Below are 16,895 nucleotides of genomic sequence, written 5' to 3' on the forward strand. Positions count from 1 at the left end.
CCTAGAAAACAAGTGTATCGGATACTGCATCCGGTTATGAAACAGCTCCAAAAATAAAGATCAAAAGACATTTTTATTTGTCAAGCTAATGTTTTTAAATAATGATTAATTATTTAAAGAAGATAAATATGAAATTTGGTCAATTTATTTGAAATTACTTTTCCTTATATATTTTATAACTCTGTTTTACCATCTGAGGACAAAAACCACTAGTTTTAGCAAAGAAGTCCTAGTAAAGTGATCAAATCCTGTGACTCCACACTTCCTTGGTCACTGTCTCCTACCCCATACTCTTTGCAGTTTTTCACCCTCCGAGTTGTACCAAACAACTATTTGTAGGGCTGTGCTACACATAAAAATCACTGAAATAGAAATTAATCTCCTTTTGAGAAAGCTATTTTTAACCAAACTTATTTTTATCTAATATCTAATTGGCCCAACAGAGGTGGTGGCAAGTAATGGTGAAAATAGGAACAGGCAACTGAGAGGCTAAAGTGTTTTTAAGTTGCTTCACAGCAAAAAGCAGATTATTGTGAAACCTCACTCCCGAATGTTTTCCTGATTAAAAAAAAAACTGGTATGTTCCAATTAATTATTTCCTGTGTCTATTTACAATGTTCTAGTTCATGTTTCTAAGATTGTGATACTTAGAGGAAAAAAAAAAAAAAAAAGAGAGACAACAATAAAAGTAACAAGCTTGTTCCTAATTGTATTCCACAGTATACCACATCCCTTCCCTAGGGAAAGGAACAGGCAAGCACCGAACAACGTGTGAGGCTTCAGTGAAGACTTTAAACCACGAACACTGTGAAGAGCCCAAAACCAAGAAGGATTTTACTGTCTTAAACAGACACTTACGATATTAAGAAAAAAAATATTTTTTGCTGACAAAATTTGCATTTATTTGAACTTACACAAGCTTTTCTGGGTAACTATCACTAAGTTAGCAAATCATTCTAATTACTCAGATCAAATATTCAAAATAAAAAAAAAGCATAAGGAACTGGGACCCATGAAAGTAATTTTAAGAAGGTTTGAATTGTCAATGTGGAGAATCAAAATTTTGGTTAAAATTACTAATTTGCTTCTTATTGATGGATGTTTTTCTCACATCTTCTGACAGGCCTTAGTGACTGAAAAAAAGTTTCAAAAACTCATTCTAATGGTCCAATACAGCAAGTGCCATGTATTCATATATAGAAGCCACATTCTGGATAACCACACCACTTTAAAAAACTACTGGAAGAAAAAAGAGAAAAGTAAATTCTTGATGTAGTCTTGGGTGACCTACTCAAAATCAGAGACAGAAGACCACTGTTGTTGGTTTTCCTTTTTAAACAGAAAACTCAGGAGAAGTTAATAACAACTTGGACCATTTAAAAAGGAAGTGGAAAACGCCCAAAATACATCTCTTTCTGGAACACAGAACGGTACACAACTTTTTACTGCTTAACATTTGTTTCTGGCAAATATTTATGCTTTTCTTATCAGAGTTAATAGCACATATTGACTAAAGGAATGAATATTTGACTATATAGATAACTTATGCTAGGGAACAAACCATAAACTCGCTGCTGCATTCAACATTCCTCTATTTAGAGCTGATCTAGTTTTAAGGATTGCAGAAGCCAGATGTGCAAAAGTAAGTAGGTAGTCCATATATCCCTGAATCTCTGGGTTTCCACATTGTACTACTTTCATTCCTGCCTCAAAATCTCAACCACATTGAGTTTACAGGATAAGCTCTAAAATCCCAAGGACAGCCCCATGAAAGATGATCATTTTTACCTCTCTGTGTTCCTTTTCTAGAATATCCCTTTAAATAAGAGCAGTGCAATGTTTTGTGATGGTATCTAGCCCTCATATAGACAGTGCTGAGCTGGAAGGACTGTTATGTTGACAGTGAGCAAGAGAAGTAGGCTCTTCCAACTTTGTGAGAAAATGTACAGGCATCGTCCTGCAGAGGTTGTGTTTTAGACATGAGGACACTGCCATATGTTAGGGCAGACACCTGACCCAAACTGATCAGAGAGGCTGCACAGTCACAGCTGCATGACAAAACGCAGTGCCATGCATCACACCAGCCAATGGTAGGAGAGAGATCCTAACAATCTCTCTGCACCCTAGATACGTGTACACTAAGATATGTCAGTAAGCTTTCCTCTTTCAATTTATGCAATTATGGACCTGGTTTTGCAATACCTAAGTTCAGTATCTAAGTTTGTCTTGCTTCTCGCTATGCAGACTGGAGTTCCAATAGCTCCTCTTCCCCAAGAAGTCACCAAAAATAAGTTACAAATTGTCCATTTCTCTGCAGTAAATTTATCAGAAAGCAAATTATTCCTCAATTAAAGTTTAGTGCAGAAACATGACTGTAATTCAAGCCCCTGATGAAACACAACTCTTCAAAAATGACAGAGATTCTAAATTAAAGTTTTCACAGAAGATATTTAACATTGTTATTTACACACCACTGCTCTCAGCCAAGATTAGCACTAATACCCACATGCCTTTATAGGCTACAAAAATACTTCCATCTCAGATTGGAAAGGAAAGCTGAAACAAAAAAAACCTAGCTGTTACAGCGGAAGACAAAAAACAAACAAAAAATATTTCAAGAAGTCTCTGTCTCCAAACTCAGTTTAAGTCAAGTCATAAATACAAACACAGTCAGAATGCTCTGGAGTCCGCATATAATAATGCTTGTTTGGTTAGTTTTAAATTTAAAGATTTATTTCTTCATGACAGAGACAGCTGTCAGAGAGATTTGCTCTAAAAGTAATAGCGACTTTGTCATGGAAGTAGGAGAGTGTTGCATATTCAGTAAGCAACATGGCAGAGTTTTATTTGCAAACAGAAATGGAAAGCCAAGGCACCACAAATTCAGTCATGAGAGAGATCCAGAACCCCAAATTTCAATTATTAGTTTTAAAAAGCTGAAATACTTCCTGACTTAATCCTATGTAAAAAGATAAAAAAGTAACTAGCAAGATTTCATCCAGCCCAGAGGAAGCACATTATAAATCCACACACAATAACAAAACCTGGAAAATTTCCAATTCCCCAGCACATTTATTTTGAAAGACAACATGCCAGCCAGCTACTTTCATAGTAAACATAGACTAATTGACACAGTTCCCACTTGCTAACTTATCTTTAACTAACTTATCTTTAGTTCCTTGCTTGCAGTTTTCAACATTAAGAAAATGATAATCTGGCAAATCGGTAGCTTCTAGAATTTCAAGGCTCTCAAGCCTCTATTTGTTCAAGCACTGTTCCATACTAGCTCAGAAAGTGAACGGTCATAACATCAATAGTATCAGCTAAATTTCTCAGTATTCCCGCTTATCAAGAACAGCTTCATTTTGTTCACACATGAACTCTGCCGTGGTGCCCTCTAGTTTTCAGACATTTACAGCAGTCACGCTAGTACTACTATGAGCATTTTTTTGCTGCTGTAATCTTGACTATGCATGTTGGGGGGGAAAGCAATAGAACCCAGTGAAGCATTGCAAGTTTGAGAATTCAATTAACTTTATCTTGTAGAGGTACCAAACTACGCAGATACAAAACACTGATGAAATGGAATGGCAGAATGTGGCTATACAATCTAATTGGGAACAGAGCAGATACTTCTGACATTCAAACTTCCAATAGTAACTAAATTTCTTGTATTTTTGGTTGTTTTTTTCCAGATGCTTTTTCATATCTTATCAGATCATATTATTTTCTGATATTAGCTGTAGGGAAAGAAAGCAGATAAGGTTTCAGATGTCCTCTTCATAGTCAATAAACTAGTTAAACCATAGAATTCCTAGTACCCATTAGCATCTTTGGGAGATTGAAATTAAGAGTTCTTCCCTCTTGCACTCGTTTCCAAGAATTCAAAATTCTAGCTAATTAGTACTGCGTGACCAGTTACACTTCATCTTCTACAAAGTTACATTATTATCTTCTGTAAAAGGGGAGAAAATAATTCAGTTAACTATTATTTACTTCCATTTTATAATTTATCCTCTAATCTATCCCCAATATAAAAATAAATCATGCCAAAAGTATTTATGGCAGCTTTATTTAAAACAAGATACCATGCAGTAGGTAATTTATGAGAATAAAATGCTCACTAGCAGTCATTAAAACATCACGTACAATTTATAAACAAAGTATAATTACATAAAAGATTCCAACTTTAAGGAATAGGACAAAAGAATTTACACTTATCACCTGAACAAATGCATCATGCTTTTACTGAGCAAAGTACACAACATTCATACAACGCATGCAAATTCAGTCACAGCACTTGAGAAAACTTCACAATATACTGAGGTTACATGGATAATTCCACCACAAGTTTGTTGTATAAAGTCCTTGATATTAAGTGTAGCTACCCATTGTTCACATTTAAAAATAAAATTGTTCACATTTTAGTAATAATTTATTCAAGGAAAAAAAATTAAGAACTTTGTCTTCTGGCTGCAAGTAAAAGTCACCACCAGTCAATTATTTACTCTTCCCTCAGTTTCTAGGGGGCCTAAATATAAGGCCTTACACAACAAAGCCTTTTATATGCATCATAAGTCATGTTTAAATGCTAGATAAGGTCTTGCTCAGCACTTTTGCTCTGTGGAGGTTTTCTACTTGATTGAATAATTTACACTGTTACTGCAAGTGTACATTCCTAATCTTGCTATGACTAACACCAGTCCTTAATAATAGTCACATTTTCATGAAAATAAAACAACTGAGAACCTATCAGAACATAAAAATATTTCAAGAATGAATCAATGAAAAAATAATAATAAATGCATGATGCAGTAATGCAGTGCAACACTGCACTTTATTCAGCTCTAGTATTCACAAGCCCCCACAATACCAAGAAAGAAAAAAAAAAGATTTTAGAAAACTTCAAATACGTTCCACAAAGATCTAAATGAAACTTTCAGCATTCTATTTACTGCACCCATAGCTGAGTAACAGATAGTAAAGAACTCAAGTTAGCCACGTCTTGCATTCATCATACCAGACATGCAGACTGCTATTCAGCTTCTCCAATCAAAAACCCAAGTAAAATGCCACTGATTGCAAACATGATGCCCTTTTTAACAAACAAAATTTTGGATTACAAAATAAGAAGCTAGCAAAAGTAAAAGTGATATTGCTGGTTGATATACAGGTTGAAACACATTTAAGAAGATACAAAGCACACCTAAAGCTGGCTTAAAGATTTTTAGCTCCTAATTCAGCACGGGCCTCACAATTTACATTAAGTGACAACCTGGCTCTTTATACCACTTCTATAACCTATAGATGGTACTTAATTATAAAAGGATATCACAAAACCTGTGAGAACACATATTATTAACTACCCACAGAAGAGTTAAATATCAATATATCCTTAACCACTGAAATGTTTATCGATTTATCTTTTGGTAACAAACACTTCAGTGTCAAGACAATTCAGTCCGAGTTTCTACTGCCCCTGATCAGCACTTTCATAAGCTGTTGCATACTTACAGCCAACAAAGTGTACAAGGCAAGATTCTAATTTAAAATTTTCATTTCACATTTATCTTACTGAAAATATTTATCAAGCATACATCCACATATACAGTGAGGACTACATGACCAGTCAGTGCAAATACTCTAGTGGTTATAGAAATCTTTATTTCTAATTGTCATTTAAATTGCATTAAACTAATCCTACAATGTGAATCTACGTTCAGTAAACATCTCAGTGACATACTGAATAACTCGGCCTAGCACTGACAGAGATAAAGGGAGGGACTTTGAGAGTATGTCTGCTCCTGCAGACGAGCATTTGGAATTGCAGGTACTTATTTAATCTGAAATCCCAAGGTAATTTTACAATGTCTGAAAAAAAAAACCAAACAGTATCTGTTTTATCTCCTAATTAAAACTCCTAAGCATCCTAGGATATTACATTAATATTTAATTCCTGAAGAAGAGAACAATCTCTGCTCTAACCTCTGAAGGTTAGAATTGCAGGAAGGCAATGATTAAAAATATTAGCAAGTATGACAATGTATGTCAAAGAAATTGTAGCCGAGTATACACAAACAATATAGACAAGAATTTGGAGGGGTGGAGAGTGGGGGGGAGCAGGACAGACACAACCAAAAGCAAATCAAAGACTAGTAGACAAGTAAATTCTCCTATTTTCCACCATTTTCCCTAAGGTCAATTACACATTTGTAACAAATCATATCATTCGTTCCTGATACTCTAATATTCAATAACATGAATTGTACTCTCCCAGTATTTTAGTCAACATTACCAAGAATTGCCATAAAGCATTACAAAGAAATGCCATGAAAATTAAATTATATTGCTCAATACCACAAGCAGGATAAAAAAAAACCCCAAAACAATAAAAGATAACAAGGAAAGGAATAGTATACAGTAATTCCCCACCGTTATTAGACTGGGAAGTCAAGAGGGAAGCCCACAAGTCTTCCTCATCCCACCCCTTCATCTGAAGATTTTGTTTCTAGCTTTGAGGATGTCCCAGGAATAGTAGTAGAATAGTGGGAGACATTTAAAAAGAAACTACTTTCCAGGTACTATGATGTTGTTAATTTAATCCTGCATAAAACCAACACCAAAAACAGATACTACATGATTTCCTGACAAGCATCCAGCAGGAAACACAACATTCATTTACTAATATTCATTTAACTCTTTAGCTTTTCAAGACTATTTCTCAGACTACAAAAACCATTAAGTCAGCTTTTTGTCCATACGGGTTCCTGTCATGAGTTTATTTGGTTGTTTTCTACATGGTAAATAAGCATGTAACAAAACCCTGGCTAAACCCTAGTGAACAACAGCAAGTAAAAATCAGCAGGCTCCCAATAAAAGGCTCTCATTGACACAGGTGAAATAGTCTCAATGCCTTCTCAACACCCTGTTCCCTTCATGAAAGTGCCAAACAAGGTGCTAAAAATTGCATAGTCAGTGGCAATTTTCACAAAAAAATTGTCCTAAAGTGTAAGCATTTGTCCACATCTACCATTGAAGACCATAGTATTTTTTTTCTTCTCCAGTACAGAGTAATTTTTTTTTTTTTTTTTTTTTAAAGTAGAAACTATTGACTTTGTAATGTCTCCCAGGGCATGAACCTCAGGGGACTGCAAGCCTGCACAGTACTGAGGAGTACTAGTGATAGCATCGCACAAACACAGCAATAGCATTGGGAGATTAAGGCATTTGTCATACGCGAAGGATTCCATGACTAGAACTGGTGCACTGCTGAAGCGAACAGGAGTTTTTCCATTGCCCATCCCCCATGACACCTCATCTCATGGTCATCTGCTAAAAACTCAAAACCAAAATGAAAAATTATTTCCCTTTTTCATTCTCTGTTTTTAAATAATGTAAAATTAATGCAAACAGTTATAACAAATAATTCTTTTACTTAATTTTAAAACTACATCTCCCAATATTGCTCTCTACTAACCTCTTAGAAAATTAGAGGTAAAGCTTACCAAACTTTTTCTTCTTCCATTCCTCCTCTGGCGCATTGGTTTACTACAGCAGGGCTACTCATGGTAAGTGCTGAGCTTTCATTATTCATTTTTTTTCTACAAAGGAACAACATCATCAAAAAACATGAAAAATGAAGTGAAGAATGTGTTTACTAATTCACTAGAAAACCAAAACTTTAGATATTAACATTTAAGACCAAATACAGTATGTTTTACTCACTTAAGTAAATGTCCTAAATCAATGGGATTAATTGGATGAATACATTGAGAAGGATTTGGCAGTTTTGTGGACTTGCTAGTTATGCCAAACTCAACACTGATTGTCTTTTGTTTACTTTTCTGAACACATGCCAAAAGAGTTGATGTCAGCAAGTGTGTATCCAGGGCTATGCACAGTGTCAGTTATGTTAATTCAGAGCAGCACTCACAGCTAGTGTTGCCATGGAATGATCCACACAACACTGGGGAAAAAATTTCAATTTCTGATATGTAAAGATTTACAGAAACTTTTTAGCATATTTTAATAACTTAAGATCATACTTTGCTGATTTGCAGAAAATAAGCATTCATGGCTGAAGTCATTCTCAAAACCAGCACAGACATATTCACATACTGGCAATAGCAAATCCCAAGCTACAACGCTTCCAAAAGGTCTATATGACCAAAGGTGCTTCAAGTAAACAGCTTCCACAGTAAGAACAAATGAAGTCTCTAGATAAGGCAAGTTAACTTCACCATGAAACACTATTATTTTTTGATAACAGGATCTACAATGTTAACATGGAACTTCTTACATCTACAGTTGTTTGGGGTTTTTTTCCCTTTCTTCTAAAAGAGGGAGGGGAAAAAATATACTTTTAGTCAAAGTAATCTTATTTGACTTGACACCTGGTTTCTATTATGGTCAGCACAAAGACCTAATTGATTAACAGAGAACAGGTTCAACTGTATATTAATATATCTACTAGAACATAGCCAGGAAATAGGCTGTGCTTGTTAAGATAATAATCCCTTGCATTTTGCAAGAAGGTATCAAGAACCATAAAAGCTGGTTTAACCTGTGTGAAACTTGGGTCAAAATCTCACTTGACAGTCACAGACAGCGTGAAAAGTCGAACATAATGCATATGTCCCATCAGTAGCAGGCAGAGTAGGCCAATCTTCCCAAAACAAGTACTTTGAAGAGAATGCCAATCTTTGTTTCAAAATTCTGTCCATGCAGGAGTAGATAAACAGCCCTAGCCAGCATGTTTATCAGACACAAGTCCCAAGATCAGTAATCAAAATTTGGTCCTGACTGGAATTAATGTATTCTTTTTGCCTCCCCTTTGCTGTGAACAAAGCATGCAACACCACCATTCCAGAGAAAACAGAACGGACTTACGAGAACAGGTCCTTAATTTTGCAAAAAAAAATTTTTTTTTAACACATCTCTCATAATAGGGATAAAAATTCTGCACGGTCTGTTTCTGAGCAAATTTGTTTCTTGAAATCCTGTTTTAAAGATCTGGAAAACTATTCTGAAAGGGAGGACAACAAATGCCTCATCTCTGTCAGAGCAGGAACAAAGTCCGTTGGCCATCTGACCTCTTTTTGGATCCGTGCCTGACTGCGAATTCACTCCCAATTCTGAAGTTGGATCACTTTGAAAAACTCAAAAGTAAAAACCAAAACAACCCTCCTCCCCCCAAAGTAGTAATTCTAGAAGTGGCTTGGCAACAGCACGTGTTGAAAGTTAAACTATTACTTGCCTCCCTAGTCTATAATAGTGCAGGAAGAGGGGGGTTGTTCTTAAATATGTTTTGAAGGAACAATGCAAGAGTCCATACTTAAACATCTTCTGCGAAGTTCCTCTCTTTCACAAAGCAACTTCCTGACAGGGCAAATTAACTTTTTTTTTGGTAATGATTTTCTACTATACATTGGGGAAGCCCAAAGGATTCAACGATCATCTAATATCTGAAAATGTCAGTAACACATTGTACACCTTCCCCTTGACAACCTCACGATCTTACAAAAATCTGCTTCTGGTGTTTTCTTAACAAACTGAGGGCACCAAGAGACCTGTATTTATTCATTCCGATAGCAAGATCTCATCCACCACACCTTCGGAAAGGTATCTATCTGCTGGATAAGACACCAGGCTTTTTTTGGATACCAAGAGTCATGTTCTTTCAAGACACAAAGTCAGGCTTTTGCAGCCTCCACTGCTCATTTTCCAGTAATATAAGAGATCTGCCAAGTCACCCACTAACTAAACAATGCACTGTTCGCTTACCCACGTGAAAGAGAGGCGTAGCAGCCAGCTGATACAACGGTGGACAAGCATCCTTCCTCAGCTATTACTGACAAAAGGGGGACAGGAAACACCACCACGCCTGCCCGGCCCTCTCCTGTCCTCTGCACTGCAGCAGCCAAGAGCACAGTTCCTCAAGATAGGAGCAGGCAGTGCAAAGAATCACAACCCACTAACTTTCCACCCACGCCAAAGGATGAACAATGATCCAGCAATACCCACCATGTAATCCCTGCCTGCTGTAGCATAGACATAAGTCATTCAAGATGCTAGGAGTTTATTTCAGCCAGTCTCTTTCAAATCATACTCTTCCCTCATTCCTGTCTTCTGAGATGAAGGAGACTGTTACAGTTTTGAGACCAAGTGTCCGTTCAGCATTGCCAGCCAGCAGCAATTCTCATTCACACTTCAGAGGTTGGACAGCAGTGAGTCAGACAAGCTTCTGGAAAATCAGGGATACTCTTTTGTCATCCTATTTCTGACAACAGGTCTACACAGGTCCTAGGTCACTCTACCAGGAGCAGCAGGTAATTAAACAGCTGATCCCCACATCACTGACAAATATTATGGCCTTATCAAAATACTAGAAGTTTTTTTTAGTTTCTAAATGACAAATGGAAAATTGGTATCCACCTACACTTACCAAATATTACCACTACTACTCTTACTTGAAAGCCATTTCAATGAAAAATTCTCAACCTGTAGATTCTATCCTGACCCACTGTTGTGCCACAGACTGCTCCTAGGCTCTTTCTTCAGAATAAATAACTATTTTTAAACTACAAAGTATCTCTTTTATTTCAAGATGAAGCAGAGGATGTCTTTTTCCAAGCATTAAGAACATTTTGTGGAAGTATTTCTAGTGAGAACAAACTGCTTCAGTAGGTCTGTATTAAAATACTGAATTGTTCTGTTGTGGAATGAAAAGTCATTTTAAGGCTGATATTCTCCAAAAATATTGTTTACATTCAAAGTGAACCACACAAAATTAAAGCTAAAACTGCCAAAGTAAAATTTTGCTTGGAGTATACTGTTGTATGATTTACTTAATCAGAATACTGACACTATCCCCAGAAATCAGCCTCCAATAACAACAACATGTTAGAAAATTAAATGCAATTCAAGAAGCAAAGGAACAATGTTCAGAAAAATATATGCTATTCACAGGTGCCTCTTTCTATATCACCTCCAACTCTTGTCTGGACTTGAACTTTATGGCATAGGCACGATACATGATGAAACTTGAAGAAGGAAAATAAATCTATCATCTTCCCTCTTAATAACTTGAAGCCAGATGCCAAGGCAAGTCAATGAATATTAATTTAAGAGACTGCTTCAGACGTATTCTGTTCCTCATCCTCTTGTTTGTACACTGAATCTTGACTGTTCCCGATGAGGAACACGCACTTTAATTTGGTGTTGTCCTAAAGATTGTGCTCTGCTGTAATAGGAGGAAGTGGGCAAAAGGCAATTCCAGAACAAAAACATAGGAAAACAATGTCAGAGACTTTATTTATAGCAGCTATGTTTAACACTACTGTCACTATCTTATTGAGGGAACAGCCTTGAAGAAACATCCTTGCTGGTTTTGAAGAGACATCAGAAATTAATTTACCATACTTAGCCTTCTATGACTGAGTACAGATTGTTTAATACTACAGTACCCAGAAGGAAGCATGCACCCCAAAATTCTCTTAAGTTATCTCCACAAAGAAATCATTAACTTTGATTATCATCTGATGCATTTTCAGGCCATCTGCCTTAAAGTAGATTCTTATACTTCATAATGGCAGAGAAAAGCCTAGCAGTGGTAAGCCACCAGCTCAAGGACTGAAAAGTGTGTTATATTTAAGTATATTTTACTCATTTATATTTAGATTTAATCCTGGAAGTTCTACAATTGCCTTTAAATGAACAAAAATAAAAAAATAAAGGGGGGGGGAAAGGATCTAGTATAGCACAGCCTCCAAACACCTGCACAGAACAGCATTATATTGAACAGAAAAAATGAGAAGGTTCAAGAAAAGCATCGAAGCCACAGCTCAAATCAGCCTGTGATTTATATCTAGGAAAGTGGCAAAAGTTTTATCCAGTCTTTTTAAAATCATGATTCACTACACAAAGCCCTGTATGGGGTTTTTTTTGTTTGTTTCTTTGGCGGGGGGGGGTGGGGGGGGGGGGGGTGTTTGTTTGGGGTTTTTTTTTCCCTTTTGTTACAAAGTGTAGCTACACTTTGATCCACAGGCTAAAATCTTTTTTTGCCCTTCCCTCTACTCCCTACTTGTATCTCTAGACAAGTAAGATATTCACAGTAGTGGTGGTTAAAAAATAACGTATCATGTACCAGCTGTTCACTACAGCTAAAGCAAGAATAACCATTATCTTCTGATAAAACATGTTCCCACAGCTCCTTACCTTCACCAAAATGCTTTGCATTGTTGAAATAGTATCTCGTTGTACTTGGTTGATAAAAGAACTGTGAAAAAAGTTTTACCGAACCCTAAGAACCACCAATGCAGAAACTATTACTCCTTTTAATGAAAAAGAAGGCAGTAGCATCACTATAGTAACATGCATCTACTACAAAGAAAAAAAAGTTAGGTGTGTTACACACCATCATTCTCTCAAGTAGAAGCATTTATGCTCACAAAACCTGAATAATAAATTACTAATTAAAGATGTTATGATGCATGCTTGCTAAAGACCCCATTTTCCATTTCCTTCTTAGCTGCGCAAAAGTCTGTAATTTCTTGTGAACAAATACATTTACTCTTGTATTGTTTTCTGAAAAGTTGCAGTTCCACACAGAAAGTTAGCAAGCATGTAGAATCTCATATCTTGATAGCACTCAGCTCCTAACCAGCAACCACCTTAGGCAAATAGCTTGTTGAAGGTCAGATTTAAACTTTAAAATGAACTTCATTATTTAACTGCATAACGACACATACCAAAACCAATCTTTTATCCAAATTGTTTTTCTGAGGTTTTCAGATACTGCAGTTGCCAAACATCTTTATACTACTAAAGCATACTTCAGTAAAATCAGAGTAAAAACCTCAAGAAGCTCTTGAAGAATATTTCTCCTGATTACAACTCCAAGCAGCAGGCAGTGCTGAGAAATTTCACATTGCATAATCACTTCAATCCAAGCCTAGCATACCATAAACTTAATTTCACACATGCTGTGATTATTTCAAGTAAGTTTTGACCTCAATGAACATGTGGCCTACCATTACTTACCTTCTTGGAGTCTTTAAAAATGCACCTGATGCACTAAAGAATGAGTGGAGGACCTTTTTAAATATGTTTTTTGAAAGGGTTTTTATTCATTTCCTTGAGGCATCTCATTAAAAATAGTGACCTTCTGTCCTCTTAAGAAGCACAGATAAGTTTTATATAGCTACTTCACACAAGTGTATATACAAAGATATTTGGAGGAAGTAGTTCAGAGAACCACAGGCACCGCACATAACTTTTCACTCCCTATTTGGTGATTCCACTAGAACTCTCCAAGATGATGGAGAAGAATAACAACATAATGATTCTCTGTCTCGCAGCAAGTATAAAATTTGGCTCCCTCTCCCATACACACACACTTGCTATAGACAGTGAGACAGTCTATCCAGTCGTATATAAAATATAATGTTTATTTTTGAAATAGCATGAATGTTATATTTACTGTCAGCACAAAGTAGATTAAAAGGTAAAAGACAACAGTTAAATAAAACAAACAAGTTCATACCAGGCTGAAGCCAAAGTACTGGCATGTAACAGTGTTCAATCTGGAGAAATACAGCCTGTTACAAGACACTGTTCTCAATAGGGCTAGTCCTTTACTTTATGGAGACTTAGCTCTTTTCCTCAAAAAATACCAAAAGAAAAGGAAGACAATCTATTATGTTACAATTAATTTCACATCACCTTCATGAAAGCACATGAAGAAGCTTACAAGCATCAAAGAGAGGACGCGGTTACAACTCAGACATCCTTCAGAACTATTTGAATATGTTTATATAGTGAGACACCGGCATTAGGGAAACCATGAGCAGGTACATGCACATGTTTTATTCCCAAAATACAAACACGGATTTTCCTGAGCTTGTTATTGCTGTGAAAAGTAAGAGTTATGAAAGAATTCAGAGTGCTGGTTTAGTCTATCCTGCATATCAGTGTATTATACTGTACATCACTGTGATAAAGAATAGAAGCGCAAGGACTCATCTGCACTGTCCAACCTGCAAAGTTACCAGGAGCTGTGAGTCTTTTAGTGGTTTCAATTCAAACTTCAGCAGTGTAGGGGGAAATAGGGAATGTTTGTAGGCTTTGTTGTCACTTTCAGGGACGGTAGTTGATTGCCATATCAATTTAAAAAAAAAGGAATTTGATGTTTCAGTACTCTGGCTTAATAAGAACATACAACTACACCTCTCTTTTATCCGATTAGGAAAAAACCTAACATTATGAAACACTACCAAAGACTTGAACAGAACATTTTAAACAGAACATTTAAAATGCAGAAGGTGCACACGAAATTAAATATACTCATTAAGCAGAATACACGGAACATTAAGTACTATGTTCTACATAAACAAATATCGAGGAATTTTTTGTCACTGATGTTATAACTACATATGTCATTCTGAGACAAATCTGTTCCTCTCTGGACTAAAAGATCCAGATGTTCCTACTTCAAGTATCTGGCTTCAGCATCAGATAGTAAACAAAACAACCTATCCATTCTATCAGCATGTAAGAAGAGTTATCCAGCACTGGCCATTTCTCTACTCTTTCCCCTCAGCCTCCAAGTTTGTATTTCTTTTCAACAAAGCAAGAAACAAGACACAACCGTATAATAATCCACCTTCTACTGCAGACTTTCTGAAAGCCTTCAGTCAGTTTGACAAGCCAAAAGGGGCAAAAAGTTGTCTGGTTTTTTTCACAAACTGATTTCAGAGGCAAATACAACTACTTTTAAGCTAAACATACTGTATTGTGTTTTGCAGTTAACACTATGCAGCAAAACAATACTGAGAGGTTCTTTCCAAAGACTGAGTATTTATGTTCCCAATTTAGTGACTCATACAGCTAGCAATTTCTGAGATTAATTTAACTCTATCCTCCTCAAACTTCTGAATTTGAAAGCAAGCACTAAGTTGTTATTCAAAAGTTGTAACAATGACAAAGAGTTTATTTTTTATTTTTTTCATGTAGATTTTATCTAGGGGAAAACTGTTTCCAGAAATAACTGTGTGCTATTTCTGTAAAGAGTATTAGAAGGGCTATACAAAGTTAAACCAATTTAAGGGACAGTTTATTAAACAAAAAAAGAGGAGTTTTCTGAAACTAGCACTTAATTTAAGTCTTTTTCATGGTAATGGCAGACTCAGAATAAAAAAGATACAGCATGCATGCTCAGTATAAAATCAATGCAACGACTGCCACATTTTTTCATATTCTTCTCTTCAACATATCATGAGGGAAGCAGGAATAAAGGGGTTTATCCTCAACAAAAATACATTAAGAATAAATGAAAACCAAGAGAAATCCCACCACAGTTGAAACAAACACAACCCATTTTCACCTTTATCACAATCATCACTGCCAGGGAACAGTAGCAGGTTCAAAATTTTATCTGCCCAGAAGTGTGTCACATTTTCTGCTTCACATTAAGATTATGAACCTTTCAGCCTACAATGTTAATAATCAAGATTATTAAACTCTGAAGTGATCCTGAATGAAATAAGTCAATGAAGTTTGTCAAGTTGGTTTTGCATTTATTTTTCTTGGTTATTTAATAGATTTGAATGCAGACAAAAAGGTGTATTGTCCTAAAATTACCTTCTTTTCAGTCGTTACAACTTTGCACCTGCAATTGCTAAGCACAGTCAGAACTCAAACCTACGTGGGAAAGTTTCTAAGATCACCCCTCCGCACACTTAATGACTTGCTTGAGAGAATTTTTTCTAGGATATTAATTATTCATCTGTGGAGCATCAACAAACGCTAATTTTGACAGCATTTCTGTAGGCAAAGTATTTTAAGGCTCACACTCACTTAAGAACCTCACTATCTACAAAACGATACCAGGTTTACGATACACTCATCATTGCCTGTGTCAATACAAATGTGGTGGCTTTAAGTGCTGTACTGCAACTGATACATGCCTCTAGCCTCTCCCAACCACCTATCTGGACCCATCAGTTAAAGCCATATACAAGCAGCAGCAGTCAGCCCCCTCCAAAACACACACTGTACAAATAGCTGCTGCTTGTCTTCAAGACAAAGATGATGGTCCAGACAGAACCTTCAGAGGGAACACTAGCTGGACACACTGTAGTATTTAAAATAAAATCAGTAAGACTCCTGATACAGTATAGACAGTATAATGGACATACTCTTCTCCTAGTTATGATCCAAAAAAATTATTTTGGAAAAATGCTGAAGTGTTTAAAATAAACTAATGAAAGCTGTACTTCTATTTAAAATGTTTGAGAGATGATACCAACAGAGCAGCTGTTCTTGCTCCACAGAAACCACACAAGTCCAGGTAACGCCTGCCAACTTTCCAAGTTTATGCAAGCTTCAGTAATATAAAAGCCAGTAAACCTTTTTGAATACAAGTTGCACCACACATTGATTACACCTGCAGAGTTATGAGGGGAACTGCATGACTGTGAGGGTGATTAATCCTATATAGAAAGGGGGCTGGGGGGAAATCAATAAAAGTATAGGGCATCTTTCTAGTCACATAATGTTGCCATTTCTGTTTGCATATATAATGATTTAATATGAAAACAAAAAACTACTCTTTTATTGTAAAGAACATAAAGCTTCTGCTTCTTGGACAGTTTAAACAATTTTTTGGGAGGGGATTGCTGGATTTCACTACTGGCCACACTTTAAAGTACCACCCTCAGCAGTGGTCTGTAAAAGACACATATTACTTTGAAGTAACTCATATACCTGTGGCAGCATGCTTACTCATCAGCACGTGATTAGGAAGTAGTAAATAAATATGCATGTACATATTCATATGCCCTTGTGTTTAGATATTAACAGCCTGATCTATTAGCATGCTAATCACTTCAGTGGGA

General features: G+C 36.2%; 1 protein-coding gene across 3 annotated transcripts in view; it reads right to left on the reverse strand.

The window, feature by feature from the left end:
• Positions 1-16,895, reverse strand: part of ARHGEF3 (Rho guanine nucleotide exchange factor 3) — a 135,836-nt gene that overhangs the window by 116,061 nt on the left and 2,880 nt on the right. For 2 of the 3 annotated variants that reach the window (XM_075762018.1, XM_075762019.1), the window contains exon 2: positions 7,506-7,601. The exons of the other annotated variant lie outside the window; for it this stretch is intronic. In XM_075762018.1, coding sequence (XP_075618133.1) covers positions 7,506-7,601 — 96 coding nt within the window. The remainder of the gene's footprint in view (positions 1-7,505; positions 7,602-16,895) is intronic. 3 annotated transcript variants of the gene reach the window in all.

Source organism: Balearica regulorum, chromosome 10 (assembly GCF_011004875.1).
Source record: "Balearica regulorum gibbericeps isolate bBalReg1 chromosome 10, bBalReg1.pri, whole genome shotgun sequence".
NCBI classification, from domain to species: Eukaryota; Metazoa; Chordata; class Aves; order Gruiformes; family Gruidae; genus Balearica; species Balearica regulorum.